General features: G+C 41.1%; 1 protein-coding gene across 1 annotated transcript in view; it reads left to right on the forward strand.

Moving 5' to 3' along the window:
* Nucleotides 1-20,567, forward strand: part of LOC147022596 (potassium channel subfamily K member 2-like) — a 122,873-nt gene that overhangs the window by 40,350 nt on the left and 61,956 nt on the right. Inside the window, exons 3-5 of the mRNA XM_085887324.1 lie at nt 9,584-9,701; nt 9,968-10,128; nt 10,430-10,616. Of these exons, the coding sequence (XP_085743450.1) occupies nt 9,584-9,701; nt 9,968-10,128; nt 10,430-10,616 (466 nt within the window). The remainder of the gene's footprint in view (nt 1-9,583; nt 9,702-9,967; nt 10,129-10,429; nt 10,617-20,567) is intronic.

Raw genomic sequence — 20,567 nt, forward strand, 5'->3', positions numbered from 1 at the left:
CCACCCTCATCTTTTATTATATATATATATATATATATATATATATATATATATATATATATATATATATATATATATATATATATACCCCGGTTAAAATAGGTGTACCATATCCCTGTGTCGTAAGAGGCGACCAGGGTTGCGTCGGGAAGGGCATCCGGTGTAAAACGTGCCAAATCACTATGCAGATCATACGGTTGATCCGCTGTGGCGACCCCTAACGGGAGCAGCCGAAAGAAGAAGAAGATATATATATATATATATATATATATATATATATATATATATATATATATATATATATATATATATATATATATATATATATATATATATATACACAATCCTGGTGTTGGCGCAGTGGCAAGGGCAGCGGCTTGGGATCCAAAAGGTCCTGAGTTCAAGTCCCGTTGGGCCACTGAATTAATACACCAGGGGGTTGACTCAGCCTGTCATCCTTCCGAGGTCGGCAAAATGAGTACCAGTATACTGGGCCGGTGTATACCCCGGTTAAAATAGGTGTACCATATCCCTGTGTCGTAAGAGGCGACCAGGGTTGCGTCAGGAAGGGCATCCGGCGTAAAACATGTGCCAAATCACAATGCGGATCATACGGATGATCCGCTGTGGCGACCCCTAACGGGAGCAGCCGAAAGAAGAAGATATATATATATATATATATATATATATATATATATATATATATATATATATATATATATATATATATATATATATATATATATATATATATGTTGTCGTGTTTCCACATCGATTAACACTGATGCTGGACAGATGGACTGAACTGGCTTTAACTCCTTCAGACTGTTCAATTAATAATTGTTCGAATAACAAAGGAAGATTGACCTAACGGAGGGATATGACGATGGGTTGAAGTGGGGAAATAAGGGGGAAAAAATAATAAATATATAAATAATTATGTACAATAACAATAGAACCTATGGCCCCACACATCAGATTTATTCACAGACAGGGACGGGGAACATGAACTGGATTAGCCCTCAGCTGCTGGTGGACGAGCAGGGGATGAGCAGATGAGCAGACGGCAGGACCAACAAACAGGGCCAGGCAGGAATGATGAAGCACAAGGGCAGGAACCAACGAAGGGACCAAGGCAGGAACAAAGAAGCAGAAACATGGCAAGAGCAGGAACAACAAGGCAGGGCCACTGCAAGAGCAGGAACAGGAGAAGGCAGGCAGGACTGACAGAGCAACCGTTAATGCTCGGTTCCCACTATCACGATGCACGGGCACGATTGAAATCGTGGTCTTAATCGTGGACTAATCGTGGTGATCCTATCAGATCTTATCAGATCTTGAGGTCAGTCGTGGCAATCGTGTTAATCGTAGAAAATTTTTGAACGGTTCAAAGTTTTTCTACGATCAACACGATCAATTGTCAATCGGGATCATCGTATCAGATCGTATTGCATCGTAACAAAGCGCGACAGATCGCATCTAATCGTGGTGATCGGGATCGATCTTAGACAAGAGAAACACCACACTTTGTGAGACCACGATGTCAATCGTGCTGCGCATCGTGATAGTGGGAACAGACTTTCAGAGAAATTCCATGATCAGCTACAAATGGCCAATCGTGGCATTCGTAATGGATCGCACAACAGTGGGAACCTAGCATTACTCGACAGCACAGAATCTCATTCTCTGTTGGCGCAATCCCTCCTCTCTTTCTCCTTTCTTTCTCCTCTTGATTCATGCCCGACCCTTCTCTTCTTGCTTCACTTCGCTCCCAACACTACTCGCTCTCGTGAGAGGTACCCTATTGCCCCGCCCTCTCATGGCAACAAAAACTCCACCTCTCCAGAAAGACGAATTCCATCCTTCCAGAGGTGCCCAATACTCTGCCCCTCAGGAGCTCCTTCCCTCGCTTTAGAGGAGATCCAATATCTCTCTCTCTCTCTCTCTCTCTCTCTCTCTCTCTCTCTCTCTCTTTCTCTCTTTCTCTCTCTCTCTCTCTCTGTCTCTGTCTCTGTCTCTGTCTCTGTCTCTGTCTCTGTCTCTGTCTCTGTCTCTGTCTCTGTCTCTGTCTCTGTCTCTGTCTCTGTCTCTGTCTCTGTCTCTGTCTCTGTCTCTGTCTCTGTCTCTGTCTCTGTCTCTGTCTCTGTCTCTGTCTCTGTCTCTGTCTCTGTCTCTGTCTCTGTCTCTGTCTCTGTCTCTGTCTCTGTCTCTGTCTCTGTCTCTGTCTCTGTCTCTGTCTCTGTCTCTGTCTCTGTCTCTGTCTCTGTCTCTCTTTTTTTTTCTCTCTTTTTTTCTCTCTTTCTCTCTTTCTCTCTTTCTCTCTTTCTCTCTTTCTCTCTTTCTCTCTTTCTCTCTTTCTCTCTTTCTCTCTTTCTCTCTCCTTGCTTAGGACTCGGGCATCTCATCTGGTAGGCATACAAGAGGTTAGTTATATGTACAATTGTCTTAACCTTAATCTCTAACTAATTATTACCACTCACCATCCCCCATATGGTGCACATTTAAACAAGACAATCCTTAAGCTAACGTTTCCCTACTTGATTCCATTGAGATGGGCTAACTTCTCATACACAGACCATACTACTCTAAACATGTCTATCTGTTCAAAGGTAATGTCTATCCCCCCCTCCCTCCCTAATACAAATGTAACAGAATTGTATAGGCTAGCAGGATAGCCTAGAGGTTTGCACAGTTGCCTCTCAGCTGTCTATCTTGGGTTTGAATCCAAACCCAGCTATGGACTGTCATCCTGGTGTTTTGCAAGCTGGGTGTGGTATCGGTGTGTGTCGTCTCTCAGATGAATGTTCAACTGGATTTCACATCTGCTCGCATTAGTTATTGAGAGTTTACTATCCTAAGCTGTCCTTTGTGAAGTGTAGGCGAGTTTTCACCGACATGCTGAACCAATTACAAGTTCTGTTTGTAACTACCGCTGTGAAATTGGCGGCAAACCACGCGGTATAATCCTTGCCTTGTGGCGTATTTGGCATCACTGAACATGCCTTCAGGCAGGGAATGAGAGAGGAGAGGGGAGGGGAGGAGAGGCGAGGGAGATAGTGAAAGTTTAAATTCATGTTTTAGTTTATTTTTGATGGTATATGCGGTAGTTTGAGATTTCACCATTTACAGTACAAGTTGTTGGGTAGGTGTGGTTTGGAGTGGTGGAAGCCTTGTTACTAAAGGAGACTTTACTCAATGGAGCACAAAATCTCCACCGACTAAATGCTACTGTCACTCAGTTTCCTGGGGAACATGCCATGCCCTGCCTGACCTAAATTGACCTAAATGTACAATTTCTGCAAAAGGAAATGCTCTTCCAAGTGTCCTTTGGATAACGGATATTTTCATTTACGGGCGCTTTCTGTGACCCCCCCCCCCCGCCCCCGGTGTATCGGCTTCAATGTCCATCGGCACACAAAATTTCAGCTTTTTATGTCATCCGGAAGGTACTGAACATTAATATGTCAATCAGTCAGTTTGTCAGTAAGTCGATGAGTGAGTGGTTTGAATGAACTTTATATATTAGAATTTAGATGTACAGTATTCACAAATCAAAGATTTTTAAACTATATTGGTTGGTCACGTGTGCTATTCTGTCTGTCTGTCTGCCTGTTTATCTGTCTGTCTCTCTGTTTGTCACCTACAGGTCACAATATATAACCGATCTTCATGAAGCTTCACCACATGGTAGAGTTTGTCATAAAGAAGAAACCTATTGTTTTTAAGGTCAATATAGGTCAAAGTTCAACAGCTTTGGTGAGGTTTCTAAAATCCTAAATTTTCATCCGATTGACTTGAAATTTGAAGAGGATTTTTATTTCAGGTCAATTAATTCAACCAACCAATTGTTATTGAGGTCAACATCGGCCAAATGGTCAGCATAGGCCAGCTTTCTAAAATTGTCAATTTTAATCCGATTGACTTGAAATTTGAAGAGGAGTTGCATATTTGGTCACTCAATGAAACCAGCCAATTATTTTTGAGGTCAACATAGTCCCAAAGTCAACAACTAAGGTGGTATTTCTAAAATCCTCAATTTTTATCTGATCAACTTGAAATTTGAAGATAATTTATATTTCCATTCATGTAATCCAACCACCAATTATTTTGCAGGTCCACATAGACCAAAAGGTCAACATGGGCTGAATTTCTAAAATTGTCAATTCTCATCCGATTGACTTGAAATTTGAAGAGGAGTTGCATATTTGGTCACTCAATGAAACCAGCCAATTATTTTTGAGGTCAACATCTACCAAAAGGTCAACATAGTCCCAAAGTCAACAACTAAGGTGGTATTTCTAAAATCCTCAATTTTTATCTGATCGACTTGAAATTTGAAGATAATTTATATTTCCATTCATGTAATTCAACCACCAATTATTTTTTCTTCTTGTTTCTCTGTTTGTCTATCAGCCGCCTTCAGGTTACAATTTTAAACTGATCTTCACGAAACATTACCAAGTTGCAGAGGTAGTCGCAACCGATAAGCCTTTTGATGTTGAGGTGAAATATGTAAAATCGTTATTTTTCATCCGATTGACTTGAAAGTTGAACACATTTCCATATTGGGTCACTGAATTGGGAAACCAACTATTTTGAGGTCAAAAGTCAACTCAAGGTCAACTTTATAAAATCAATTTTCATCTGAAAAATAATCTATTTGATTAATATCGTCAATTTTAATTTTAATGAAATGGACAATTTGAAGTATCCATGGCAACGTTTTTTGGGGTAAGGTTGGTGGGATGGATTTTGCAAGTATCATGCTAAGCACAATGTGTATCTTGCTTGTTTGTTATTTGCAAAAAACGAAGATTTTTCAAATATATTGGTTGGTCTTGTGCGTTATTCTGTCTGCCTGTTTGTCTGTCTGTCTCTGTTTGTTTGTATGCCAATCGCTGACAAGTCACAATTTTAAACCGATCTTCACAAAACTTCACCACTTGGTGGAGTTCGTCATAAGCAAGAAATCCTCTTGTTTTTGAGGTCATCAGGTAAACCTAGGCTTAAGGTCAACAACTTTGTCAAATTTCTGAAATCCTCAATTTTCATCTGATTTACTGTAAATTTGAACAGGATTCGCATATCAGGTCGCTGAATTCAACCCTCCATTATTTTGAGGTCAATATAGGACAACAGGTCAACATAGGCCGAATTTATAAAATTGTCAATTTTCATCTGCTTACCTTGCAATTTGAAGAGGATTTGCATATCAGGTCAATTAATTCAACCACCAATTATTTTTGAGCTCAACATAGGCTAAAGGTCAACAACTTTGTCAAATTTCTAAAATCCTCAATTTTCATCTGATTTACTTGAAATTTGAACATAATCTGCATATCAGGTCACTGAATTCAACCACCAATTATTTTGAAGATCAATTCGGTTTTAGGGATTCCACAAGTATCATCTCCTGCATGACGTCATTCTTGTTTGTTTGTCTGTGAGCAAGATATCTCGAAGAGTTATGGACGAATTTGGACAAAACTTGGTGGACAGGTTGGTATGTGACAAGGCCGAATTGATTCGATTTCGTTGAAGATCCGGATACTGGAAATTTTAAGTGATTCTTCACCATTCAGAGACAAGGCCAGAAATGATATACAGTACGATATCTCAAAATGTTCTGGATGAGTTGGTTAGGGGACAAGGAGAAGCCGATTAGATTTTGGTTCAGGTCCGGATGCAATTCCAGCCTATCAGTGGGATTCAAAACGTAAACTGGTCAGCCTGGTGGAGACAGTATGTGTGCTCTACCGAGTTCTGTTTTGGTTCTCACTAGTTTAATTTGGTTCCTGCACTCTCGTTTAGTCACTGGCTGCGAGTATGAGCCAGTTCTTTTCTAATTAAGTAACATTGATTTTAACCTTACCATTTGGTTTGAATAATTAATTTAAAAGTACAGCGAAAAATCCAAGTCATCCCTCTCTATGGAGCACCTTTGTGGTGTTGTGTCATCAAAGCAGTCGGTGAAACATTCATGTAGAGGCCCTGCTGGTGAACCAGAGGATTATAGAGGGGGAGCACAACCAGGAGAACACTGGCAGAGGGTAGCGCACAGTCCCGGTGTGAAGACAGAGTGTTTTGAAATGAGCTGCCCTTCACCTATGGTCTGATAATGTTTCTGTAAACTCATTTCAGCCCTGTGGAGTCCAACACCTCATCTGAGTCTGAGTGAGGGTTTGTTGCATGTGTGTAATTGACAAAGACTGTGAATTTGGAGTTGTGATGTGGCTCTGCTGTTGAGTCAAAAGCAGGAAGACTACAAATTGTTGTAGGGGATAAAAATAAAAGAATACCCAAAAAATTATGCTATGATAGAAGACGAGGCAGACGTTTGAGAGTAGGAGAAGCATTATGGAACCTGTTGGTAACAGGAAGAAGTGCCTCGTCCCCTGCCCCTGCCTCCTTACTTTTTTATGAGAGTGGTGTAGAGCATGGAGTTATTGATTGTGAGTAAGGTTGTTAGGAAAGACTAACATGAGTAAGTAAAATAAAAGAATAGAGTAGAGTAAGGAAGGAGTAAAGTAAAAGAATGGGTGTTGCGATATGCAGGTGCGGAATGCAGGTTACACAGATGAGAGCAAGGAAGAACAGATATTATAAATGTTTAAATAAAACACCAGAAATACAACTCTCGATACTTACAAGAAACGATAAAATAAAATAAAAAATTCAATATTCTGGATGGTGTCTTTATCCTTCATGAAAGATCACCTGAAGTAGAGAGATGCACGTCCTTCGATGAGGAACCGGAAGTGGCCGTTTCAGCACCATGACCAAAAAGCACTGCTTCAGATTGTGGTGCTGAGGTTTTTGTGGGGATCCAACTTTCGGAGATGCGATGTCGGACACGTCCAAGTATTTTGTGTGTCGAGAAGCAAATTCTGCCTTGACAAACGACAATTTGTGTAGCTATTTCAGTGATGTTCATGCTGTAATCTTTCATGATCAATGCCTCAAACTGGGAAATAGTTTGTACGTCGGCAGCATCTGCCATGCATGTTTACCTGGAGTCATCTTCAAGGGGCTTGCATCCCTGATTAAAATCAGTCGCCAATTTTGCTACTGTATAATGAGGTCACACCTTCACCACACACCATCATCATGTGTTTGTGCATTGGTTTTTATATTATTATTTATGGAAATCACCCCAAACAAGGCACAAAGCTACTCTAGGTAGGGGGCTAAGGGAAGGCTAGATTAAGATAAGGATAAAGCAAAACAAAAGAAATAGAGACAGAAATAACAAGAAAACATCAAAGACACTGGGAATAACAGAAGTCAGGTGAAAGGTGATGTAACCTCAAAGATGGAGGAAGTAGGAATTGACATTCCTCTTAAAGCTGGGTAAATCATAGGATAACAGGAAGCACGATACAGGTAGTGAATTCCAAAGCGCGACAGCACGAGAGATAAAACTATCTGCATAACCTTTCATTCAGCACTTTGGATCAGCTACAGTGCATGGGTGCACGGAGATGGCAAACAGAGGCTTGTGTCCAAACACTGGTACAGGAGGAACCAAGTTAGAAAGTCCAGCAGACCATTTACCATGAAATTAGCTGTAGAACAAACTAAGAGGGCAACTGACCTACGATGGGAGAGCAGTTTTAGAGTTTAATCCATCTCAGCACAAACCAGGTTAACTATGCGTTTCTGGAGCATATCAAGTAAAGATAAGTGGCAGACTGGTGCTCCAGCCCAAATGTGGCAACAGTACTCCATAAGGGGACGTACAGTTGCCTTATACAGGTACAAGACATCATCAGGAGGTAAATACCTCTTTGCTCGATAAAGACAACCAACTCGCTTGGAAGCACTCTGAGCTACATCAGAAATCTACTTATCCCAACGGAGGTTAGAGAGATGTCCAGATCAAGAAACCTATAGCTCAGATGATTTTGTTAAGGCTGAAGACCCCATGTGCACAGAAGGGAAAGACGTGTTTCTGGAGTGAGACATGGACAAGAATTTTGTTTTCTTTGCATTCAAGGTTACCAGCCAGTCATGCCCCAACTTCAACACATTATTTAAATCATTGTGCAGTGAAACTCCAACCTCATTACGAGTAGTGTTGAGTCAATCAACAGATGTACAGTAAAGTGAGTCATCATCAGCAAACATGGCTAGCTGAGACAGAACATTATCAGGAAGATCATTGATATCAACAAGGAACAGAGTGGGACCAACCCTGTGGAACACCAGAATTGATGGAGCTAGTCGGAGAAGGTTGACCCTTGAGTGCCACCTACCACTTTCATCTTGTGATTTGTAAGGAAAGTTGAAATGATTGAATGCATTACAACAAATTCACCATACGACTGAAGCTTGTGGAGCAGACCCTTGTGCTGCACTTTATCAAAGGCTTTTGAGATATCCAAAGCAACTAATCAAGCTTCATTCTTGAGCTCCAATGCTCCGTTGAAATGATCCATTATTAAGGATCGCAGATCACCAGTAGAGCGAGAATGGCGAAAGCCATACTGGCAGTGAGTGAGAGGTTCATTGTCCTCCAGATAGCTGAGAAGTTGTTCATTGATGAAGCATTCAAACACCTTACTTATTGCAGGAAGCAGGCTGATGGGGTGATATTTACTTGGCTCAGAATTCTCACCAGCACCCTTGAAAACAGGGACAACAGAAGCCACTTTCCTGGATGAAGGAAATACTGAAGCAGACAAGCACAGGTTGTATAGCTTGGCAAGAATCAATGACAGTTCAGGCCAACACATCTTCAATACAATCACAGGGATTCACATTAGGACCAGTCGTTTTCGAGGCATCTTCTTTGGAGCTGGCAACTTCTTTGAACAAAGTTTAAACGAAACCTCGATGCTCAATTTCAGTAAAGTCCAAAACGGTTTATTGTAGCAAACTTCTGGTTATACTCAGAAACAACACACACTCGGAGATGAAACGAATTAAATGTAATATAAGCATACATATTTGTTTAATATGAGCAAAAGACCTGTGAAATCGAAGGTGTCAATGAATACTCTGTTCCTCGAACATTTTGAACATTTCTCATAACTTTAAGCCATGTCTTGTTCCTAATTTCTGCAATTTAAGATCATTTGCCATGTATTTCTTTCAATATAGTATTAAGTTCATTAAATGGGCTGACAGGATGGCCTCGAGGTACGCACACTTCCCTCTACGCTGTCTCGCCTGGGTTTGAATCCCAACTGAGCTATAAACTGTCATCCCGGTGTTTCCCGGGCTTGGTGATTCATCAATGTGTGCTGTCCCTCGGATAGATGTTATACAAGCTTCCTGTCTGCCAGCATTCACTGGTGGAAGTTAAAGATCCCATGGTATCCTTCACAAAGATTAGGTGAGCTATCGCCAGCACCCTGAACAAATTACAAATTCCTGCCCTTACCACTAGGGGGCACTGCATCAGTGGTACAGCCACATGCTCAGCCAATGATGCTACCCTGCAACCTTGGCCTGCAAAAAATGAAGAATAAGAAGTAGTACGTTAAATAATCATCTACATTCTGCAGCATGTGACACTGATGAATGTGGCACAGACTTGCACATTGTGTCCTTTAGTTTGCAATGTCTCTTCCTTTTACAGACAATCACCATAGCAGTGAAAGGTGGAGTGAATCCCATTGCGAACTCCACCAATGTAACGAGCCACTGGGGCCTGGGTGATGCCTTCTTTTTTGCTGGAACTGTCATCACTACCATAGGTAGAGTTTGTTCTACTGTGGTCTGAGATTCTGCGAATGTAAAGAAAAATCTTGGAAAGTTTTGTCATTGTGTTCATAAAATTATTCTCCATTAAAAATTGGCGCTCCAATCTTCGGAGGCCTATTTTGATTGGTGAAATCAAGTTGAAGGTCCACGTCCAATTGAAAGTGGGCTTTGACGTGTGGTGCAGTGGTCGATTTGCTGAGCTGAGTTTGAGAGTTTTGTAAAATATATTACTGGAAATCGATCAATTTGCATATTGCAGGCTTTGGTAACACTGCTCCGAGTTCAGAGGGTGGGAGAATCGTCTGCATTGTGTACTCTATCATCGGAATCCCACTGTTCGGGATCCTCCTAGCGGGTGTTGGCGATCAGCTGGGCACCATCTTTGGCAAAGGAATTACCCACGTCGAAAAGATTTTTGTTGTAAGTGGTTTCCTCATAAGGGGTAACACCATTTTGAAAGCCATAGGTTTTTGGTTGCCTTGCAGTCACATTTGCTGTGCAATTTTTTTGATGCCTTGTGGAGATCAATTTCAGGATGTGTTCTCATTGATAAATTGACGCTAGTCAAGGCATTGCAAACTTTGTTCCACAATGACACAATATGATTGCATTTTCATCTATTTCCTGTTCTTCTTCTGTACTACTTCACCCCTACCTTGTCACTTTTTCTTTTTTCATTCTCCTTCCTGAATCCTGCTGTGATGCAAAAACATTATCTCAGGAGCGCAAGATCAGCCAAATACGAATCCGTGTTATCTCTGCCTTCCTGTTCGTGCTTGCTGGGTGCCTCTTCTTTGTAGCCCTCCCGACCGTAATCTTCAAATACATAGAGCAATGGAGCACCCTTGAGGCACTCTACTTCGTCGTCATCACGCTCACTACTATTGGCTTTGGGGACTATGTAGCAGGTCAGTGACATCGCACCTGTCCTCTCTGTGTGACGTGTCTCGCTCGTGGAAAGTCAAAAGGCCATCCTTCCTGATTGTGGTGAATACAAAACTATCTCCGAGGCTGAAACATTCTTGGTAATACGAAGTTTTTGTTCGTGCTTATTTTTGAACCTTTATTTTTGAAAAATACAATTTGAATGTTTTTGAGATTATTTTATTAAATTTTATTTTAATGGGTATTACATGAAGCACCCTCATGTAGGAAGGTGATTGAGCTTTAATTAGTCGTTCTCTTTTTTTTATTATTATTAAAAAGAGTTAAAATACTGATTCCTAATGATTGTCTCAGCTGCTGTTGTTGGCACTCAGTTACTTCTTTCATCTAATTTTGATTTGCACATAGTTTATAACTTGCTTTGAGTAGGTGGACATTTTTGGAGTGCATGGATGGCTAACAACTTTAAGTATATATGACGTCATCATCTGAAAGTACCAAATATTAAGCGGCCTTTTTCATTAAGCATGTTTTATTTCATGCATCAAATCTCCAAACATGTTTCTTTGCAAGAAATGGATGACATCTTTGTTCGGAAAAAAAAATATGCAGGAATTGATATACCATTAAGGATGGAAAAAACACGAAGCTGGTGTTTGCTTTAAAAATGAGACAGAGATTGAAATCGGAGGTAAATATTACAATACTGTAATAAAAGAAGAGACTGAAAATAGAAATATAGAGATGGGAATGTCATTCTATACGCGTCATTTCTTTGAAGTACTGTCGACACAAATGTCTATGAGTATGGAGTGGAGCGATGATGGACAGTGCCTTGAGATGTGAGAAACGTTTTCAGGTTTATTTTTATATTTATTTCCTCAGACACTTATCAAAGTGATATCACATTCAAAATTGAATCCAAACAAAGGAAATGTTGTTGTTAAATCCCACTATTAATTTGCTATTGGTCACTGGCTTTGACACCAACACAAATTCTTATGACGGACTCAAGGCATCGAAACCCTACTTAGATCGAACCGACAGTTTCAAATGGAGCGCCTCGCCTCTATTAAAGCATTTAAATTGCATGAGAAGTGGCAATAAATGTGAATTGCTGCTCCCAGCTTGTCAGCTTGATGGCAGAAGATCCCACTTGCATTTTTGCCACCTTCATGCTTACCCCGTTTTGAATCCTGTGCAAGCACCGGTTACTTGCGAGTAGAGATAAACCTAAATTTCAAACAAGGAATTATCAGACGGTATCTGATAAAATCAAATTTTTCATTTTGCATCCAATGACCTTCCTCGATCCTGCTTACGTGTTCATTGTCTTGAATGTTGGCACCAGAGGGCTCTTCGGCTGATTCATGGATGCAGCCAATTTCAAACAAAGATGTTCAGGATTTTGAACAAGAAGACTGCAGAGGTGAAATGAAAAATTGTCCCATTCAGTGATAAATGCAACTTCAATGGCATGACTGCATCCATGAATATGTTACTGGGAAATTCACTGAACTTCAACCTGCCACTTAATGGTGCATTTTTGTTACAGAAACAATCATGACGACAAATGAAAAATCTGATAATTAATTATCAAATATAAATATTCTCAGGATTTGAAAAGTGAAGTTGTTTCCCTCTACACATTGTTGTGTTAAATTAATCGATATTATAATACTTTAAGTCTTAGGGGTCAACATTCTGCATCCATCTCCTTTGGCATGCTGTTGTCTATGTTCCCTTATGTGGTCTCACAGGTTTTAATACCGACTTTCTCTTTTGACATTGATGGTTTTGTATTTTCACCGACTTGATTTGTTGAGGTTTTTAAGGTTTAATCTGCATGTTTTTCTTGGCAAATACTGTTATCTTTCTGATTGAAAGGAATAGTACAGTAGTATTGTTCCAGTTGTGTAGTTGTGAAGCTGCAGCATATCTATATTATAAAAGGAGCCATGTCTGTTTGTTTGTCGTGCTATAACTTGAGAATGGATCAACAGATTTCGATGAAACCAACGATGGTGGATTCAGGGAACTCCCAGGAAGGTTTGCAATGCAAAAATATACAAACAAGAAAGATGTCATGCAAAGCTACTTGTGAAATTTGGCCTATGTTGACCTTTTGGCCTATGATCACCTCAAAAATAAGATGTCATGATACTTGCGAAATCCATCTTTAAAATAATTGGTGATTGCATTCAATAAGAAAATGCACAAATCCTCTTCAAATTTCAAGTCAAATGGATGACAATTGATAATTTTAGAAATGACATGACTTTTTGGCCTATGTTGAACTCAAAAATACTTGTTTGTTGACTTCAGTGACCTGATTTGCAAATCCTCTTCAAATTTCAAGTCAATGGGATGAAAATTGAGGATTTTAGGAATTCTATCTATGTTGACCTTTGGCCTATGTTGACCTTTTGGTCCATGTTGACCTCAAGAATAATTGGCTAGTTGAATTCAGTGAACTGAAATATAAATCCTCTTCAAATTTCAAGTCAATCGGATGAAAATTGAGCATTTCAGAAATCTCACCGAAGTTGTTGACTTTTGGTCTATGTTAACCTCAAATAGTTGGTGGTTGAATTCAATGACCAAATATGCAACTCCTCTTCAAATTTCAAGTCGATTGGATGAAAATTGGCAATTTTAGAAATTCGGCCGATGTTGATCTTTTGGCATATGATCACCTCAAAAATAATTGGTGGGTGAATTCAGTGACCTGATATGCAAATCCTGTTCAGATTTCGAGTCAATCGGATGAAAAGTGAGGATTTTAGAAATCTGATAAATTTGCTGACCTTTGGCCTATGTTGACCTTTTGACTTCAAGAACAAGAGGCTTCTTCCTTATGATGAACTCTACCATGTGATGAAGTTTCGTGAAGATCGGTTTAAAATTGTGACCTCTAGGCGATAAACATAAAAACAGACAGACAGCACAAGACACACAACCAATCGATTTCCTTGAAAAATCTTCGATTTCTGCAAGTAATAAATAGACAAGAAAAAGACAACATTCAGAGCACGAAACTTGCAAAATCCACCCATCTCCAAAGGTTTCCATGGATACATCAAATTGTCCATTTCATTAAGATTAAAATTGACAATGTTAATCAAAGCTCAGAACAATCGGATAAAAATTGATTATTTTTCAGATTGAAATTGATGTTCGAAGTTTGACCTTTGACCTTTTGACCTCAAAAATAGTTGCTTTCCAAATTCAGCGATGCAATTGCTGCTTAAATTTCAGGTTAATCAGATAAAAATTGATGATTTTTCAGATGAAATTTGATGATCTTATAAGTTTGACCTTAAGTTGACCTTTGACCTTTTGATCTCAAAAAGAGTTTCTTTCCAAATTCAGTGACGGGCTACCCAAATCCTGTTCAACTTTCAAGTTAATAGGATGTAAATTGCCGATTTTTGCAGTTGAAAATTGATGATCCTATAAGTTTGATCTTGAGTTGACCTTTGACCTTTTGATCTCAAAATGGTTGGTTTCCCAACTCAGTGATGCAATATGCAAAGCTTGTTCAAATTTCAAGTCAATCGAATGGAAAATTATTTTTATGGAAATTTGACCTCAAGATGACCTTTGACCTTAGACGTCAAAATCAAAGGCTTCTCAGTTGAGATTACCTCTACAACAAGGTGAAGTTTCATGATGATTGGTTTTTAAATTGTTACCTGTAGGCGATTGACAGACATATCGACAACAACAAAATCGACTGACCAATATACTTGTAGTCCGGGAGCCAACCTGTGTACGAGGCTGTTTTAGGGTTGGACCTTACAGCCTCTGCTATAAAATTTTACACCCCCAGGATGTTTAGATATATGTTTGCAGTTCATGAAAACCAATGTTGGCAATTCATAAGCTCTTGCGAAAAATTTTGGCGGCCGTTTTTGTTTGAGGAAGATTTGAAAAATTTGATAAAACAGCAATTGTCAATAAAATTTCTAAAAAAATTAAAAAATCACATTCATGAAAAATAAATGTGAACTAAATGTAAGAATTCAATCAGTGCATTGTAAAATGACAAAAAAAAATTGCCTTTGTGAAAGTAAACCTCGTAAAAGTACATAATTTTGTGAAAAATGCCTTAAAAATAACGTTTTTTGAAGATGGCCTTTAGAACTTTTCTTATCATAGGCAGATGCTGCATTAGAATACTAATTTCTCTTAATGTGATATGAACATGGTATCCATGGCTAATTAAAACAGCAAATTTGATTGAGTTCTATCAATTTTTAAAGAGAAAATTAACATTTTTGTCAACCAAAGTTACCCCTACCCCCAAAATCCTCTTACTCTATTGAACACAGTTCGGTTAAGGTTTGCTGGATCCAGGTTGGGTACTTCACAGTTCACTCTTCCAAAGGAAAATTCAATGGTGTTTGGAGTGACATGGCCCTGGAGCAGACATACAACAATGAAGGGAAGACATCTCTGTTCAAACGCATATCTCAGGCACCAGCTGCTCGAGATAAATATGTGAAAACAGCACCATATTTCACAGCTGTATCAGAGAACATAAAGTCTATGGCTAATCTAGGCCAACAGGAATCTACTCATCATGGAGAAACACAGAAGCAGGCAACAGAAGAACATATGCATGTTGAGGAGATCAAGAAAGTGATATGCCAGCAGATGATAAACCCATTCCAGTGTAACAACCAAGTGGTTCTGCTCAATAGAGCAACTAGTGAGAAGGCTGCTTCAAAAGACTTGGTCCATGCTCAAGCTAAGGGCATGGAAGCCATTATGAAAGCAGAAGAGGTGGTCTCTATTAAGATTGAACCACTGAAGCTGGTAACTTTCTCCTCACAGAAGAAATCAAAACCATCAAGGAAACAGAGTTTAATCAGGATCTATCAAGATGAGACTGCAACTACACGTGTGCTGTGTTTCTATCGAGATGCCGACCCAGTCACAAGACAGATTGCATTTTCCCATGAGTGGACAGACTATCCATCATCCCTGTTTGAGGTTGATCCACGCTTAGCACAGGGGGTTGTAATGCGCAAAGGCAACGAGTCTGATTTCGTGGCAGTGCTAATTGCTGAAGCTGAGCAGGATGTTGTTTTACAGCTGCCATCATTACCACAGAGTGACCTATACACAGTTTATCTGGTAGACACAATGGCATTTGTAAATAAATACCAAAAAATGGGTGCGAAAACATTTGGTGAACTTCCCCAGCTGTATCTTCGCAAGCAGGTGTATCCTGCAGTTGAAACCTGAAATGTGCAACTGTGTCAACATCATTGGTGATCAGTATGATTTTGATGATAGCCATACTTTGAAGGGTGATGAGCAGCAGAGGAGAAACCAGACAGACCAGGCAAGACAATTCTCACCATCCAAGAGTCTAGAAATTCCGGACTGGAATTTATTCATGAAGAATCCAAGAAATAAAGGAAATCTTCAGAACTTCATTGGCACTTCCCTTTGTGAGAGTCCTGAAGCTATTCCGGATGGAGTGACCATCATTCTTGGTAGTATGATGGAAAACAAAGGTCACACTCTTTCCATCACATCAGCATCAAGTTCAGTTCTGGACTTACCTTGTGAAGAACATGAAGAGGCAGACACAAGGATTATTGCTCATCTTGCGTATTGTGTGGAATATCTTGATCACCATCGAGCTGTTGTGCATGCAACAGATACAGACATAATTATGCTGTGTATATATCACTTCTGCTGCTTGAACACATTGCAAGAACTCTGGATACAATGACAGAATCAATACCTACCTATTCATGAGCTGGTAGAAGTGTTGAGCAAGAAGTACCAGAAAATCCTCTTGATGTCGCAGCTACACTTCTGTGCACATATGTGTTGTGTGGATGTGACACAGTGAGCTACCCATTCAGAAGGGGAAAAGAAGAGGTCAGGTCAGGTATGGGAGCATGTGCCAGAACAGCGCGTCGCTGCGTCCACTTTCCGCCGGTACTCCAGGGGCCTCCGTCTGGCCATCCCCCAGGCAGATGCCAGGCCCATCCCCATCTCCTTGAGATGATGGTCAACCTGCTGCAACCATGAGGCACGTGGTCGGCCCACTGGCCTCCCACTCATGAGACTCCCTCGCTGAGAGAATCTGGTGAGCAGGATCAGCGTCAGGAAAACGAGCCACATGTCCATACAGCCGCAGCTGACGCTCACGGACTATGCAGGTAACAAATCTCATCCGAGTCTCTCTCAGCAACCGCTCGTTGGACACAAAATCCGACCAGCGATAGCCAAGGATTCTCCGAAGAGACCTGGTACCAAAGGAATTAAGTCTCCGTCTCAGATCCTTGGTCAAAGTCCAAGTCTCGCACCCATAGAGCAAGACTGGAAGTACCAAGGACCTGAAGACTCAGACTTTCGTCCTCCCGCACAGGTACCGGCAGCGCCACACCCCATGATCCAGTTAATCCATGACTCCCCAGGCCCGACCCAGACGTCTATTGACCTCCGGCTCACAACCTGCGGAGACATGAATATCACTGCCAAGGTAAGTGAATCTCTCCACGACCTCAACATCCTCACCACAAACAGACACAGACAGGACAGCAGCATCCAAGATGTCACCGAAAGCCTGGATCTTAGTTTTGACCCAAGAAATCCGTAATCCCAACGGCTCCGACTCCTCATTCAGCACCTCGAGGGCCCCCAAGAGGATGTCTAAAGTCTCCGCAAAGATGACTGCATCATCTGCAAAATCAAGGTCTGAGATCTTGACATTGCCAAACGATGCACCGCAACTTGATCTCTCCAACATCCTCCCTAGAATCCAGTCCATACAAGTGCTGAAAAGTGTGGGGGCAAGTACACATCCCTGACGAACTCCAGTAACAACTGGAAATAAGTCAGCGATGGTACCACCACACTTCACAGCACTCTCAGTACCAGAGTAGAGTTCAGACATCAGATCGATCAGTTTCGGTGGCACCCCACGAAGACCAAGAATCCTCCAGAGGACATCCCGATTCACTGAATCGAACGCTTTACAGAGATCAACATAGGCTGCAAGCAGCCCCTGCCGAAACTCTCGTCTGTGTTCGGTGAGGACACGAAGTGCAAGGATACGGTCAATCGTTGACCTCTTTGGTGTAAAGCCTGACTGCTCTGGACGCTGGTGCTCAAGCAGATGGTGGCAAACCCTATCAAGAATTATCCGAGCAAAGACCTTGCCCGGCACTGAGAGCAGCGTCACCCCTCGGTAGTTTTTGCAGTCTTGGCGATCACCCTTCCCTTTCCAGAGAGGGACAACAAGGCCCCTCTTCCAGTCAGTTGGGATGATGCCTGTGTTCCTGTGAAAAGAAGAGCTGGCACAGGTTTCTCTGGGACTGATAGGAAACCTTCCCCACCTTGTTGATTTTGGAAGAGATAGTGAAATGGCAGCAACAGAATGTGTCATTGATGAGGCCAGAGTATACTGGACTGCTCTGCATGGCCAAAAAAGGGTTCAGCTGTTTGGATACCCTCAGGCAGCATATGTTTGTCTCTTCAAAATTAGACCTTAGGTCACTGCCAGCAACAGAAGATGCGTTTTACTTCCTTGTTTTAAGAGCATTGTATCAATTGCTTCTGTATAGACGTGCACATCTCAGTGACCGAGCACTTCCCCCAGCCACAACATTTGGCAGAACCCTTATCAATGGAAAACTGGTCCCAATTCTCATGTCTAAGCCAGCCAAGCCAAACATAGACAAAACGGTGTCTTGCATGTGCAAATTATCCAAATGTCTGAAACGATGTTCATGCAAAAAGGCTGCTGTGCCTTGCTGAGTGACATGCATATGCCTTGGTCAGAGAGGTTCATGTGGTGGAGTTGTTTCAGAGAGTGACTCTTCCTCTGAAGAGGATGTTTCATGTCACAATATTGTGTTAATCCATTTCTAATTTTATCTTCCTTAAAACCATGGCATGTAAAAGTATGTTCTTGTTCCTGACCCCATTGATAGTCAAGCATTTCTGAGTTACATAAATCTTTTGTTGTTTGACATATAACCTTGTCAATTGAAGGTAGGTTAAATCTACACCAATTGTGATATAGGAAATGAACTCCTCTTTAATATGAGGGGTCATTTGTGTATATAGGTTTAGTGGTTATGATTTTAGGACAATATGAATTACCCCTACCCCCATCCTACATCTTCGCTTTTGCCAACATTTTGTTATCAGAGGGGGCTCGCAAAAGTGTTGACTGTGTTGTTGCGCAAGAGTTTCACCATTGCCAACATTGGTTTTCATATACTCAAAGGGTGTCTCTTTATGAAAATCAACACAAAAATTTTATAGCAGACCGGGCAATTTTTTTTTAATTTTGATCGGTTGGCTCCCGGACTATTGAAAAAATCTTTGATTTTGCAAGTAATAAAGGACGGTTTGTATATGGGTACATGGGCATACGTTGGGAAAGTACAAACACCAACTTACGATGCTGGTTATCCCTGCATGGAGGGCAGTGTAACATACACGAGACTCCAGCTTGTCAGCCATCTGGGCCACGCCGGAAGCGCGTTCTTTATTTTTCTTGTTCTGTTGAGATAACCAACAACAACAACACTAAAGTCGTTTCTGAATTGCAAGGACTTCAAACATATATTACATCTTCCCCTTCAAGATGGACAAGAGCAGTGAACAAGTCATTATTGCATGAGCAAATAGTGCAGAGCTCAAACCAATGCAGTAAGAGAAATAGAATCAGAACCTAAAATAAATGGAAGCATTGATGGCTTGCAAAGTCCAACTCGGTCCCAAAACGAAACAACAGATCAAACACTTTAATCAACATTACCTTGCAACAAATCAAATCCAATTCAATGCGAGGAAACATCCAAACTTAACGAGGGTAACATTTACAGTTCATCACACGTCAAGTCTGTATAGTCGACGACTGATACGACCACGTCGAGTATGAGTGACGCATGCGGTAATTGGGCGAGATGTAGACACTGACTGCTCTGTCTGGCTCACCCAGATCTACAGTAGGTGCAGTATCACCAGCTGGGGGCTTCATGTCTGACGAACAGCTTGAGCCATCATGGGCCTCACTGGTAGTGTTATCATTATCAACGAAAGACCGATTGAGAGTAACACTCTCATTGGCTACACTGTTGCTCTTGTGTAAATCCTGACGGTTACGGTGATAAGTGTCACCCGTTTCTCGGGACCGACCAATGTACGAATGTGGCTCGGAATGCTGCTTCACAATCACAGTTGGTATCCATCTTTTGGAACCCGTAGGAGGCTGCATTCCAACTTCATCATTCTGATGTAATGGTGGAAGATCTTTAAGTCAGTGATGATCATGGTAGAACTTCTGTTTTGCTTTTTACAGCATCATGGTCATAAGCTATAGGCACCAGAAGACCTCGGGCAATGAAAAGGGTATTCCTCGGGTGTCATCCCATTAGTAGTTGAGCCGGTGATAGATGAATGCCTTTCAGTGGTGTGTGATAATCCAGCAAGGCCAGGTGCTTGTCTAGATTTTCACCAGAGTTGTTTTACCATTTGTACAGCCCTTCTCTACCTCTCCATTTGAACGTGGATATCTGGGACTAGACGTTCTAAGAATGATTCCATGATCCTTGCAAAATTTCCTCACAAGTTGTGAGTTGTACATCGTCTTATTATCACTCCGTCGAGTCTCCGGTAGACCATGCCAACTAAACTGGGCTTTTAGCCGCTCAAGAGTTGTACTGCAGCGTAAATCCTTCACTTCATCCACCTCAATGAATTTGGAGCAATAGTCAACTGTTGTCAGGTATGTCTTCGCATCAAACTGGAACAGGTCTGTCCCAATTCCACTCCAAGGTAGATTCGGTGTCGGAGTTGGTTTCTGGGCTCAGCAGGCAGGCAATTTTGATAGTCTGCACACTCAGAACAGTTCTGGAGGGCCAATGGAGGGTTTCTGGAGGGTTTGCTCTATGTCCCCATTCATGGAGGGGCAATGTAGAACCTCCCTAGCTCGT

Source organism: Eptatretus burgeri, chromosome 7 (genome assembly GCF_056783735.1).
Source record: "Eptatretus burgeri isolate ZD-2024b chromosome 7, Ebu_testis_v1, whole genome shotgun sequence".
Taxonomy (NCBI): Eukaryota; Metazoa; Chordata; class Myxini; order Myxiniformes; family Myxinidae; genus Eptatretus; species Eptatretus burgeri.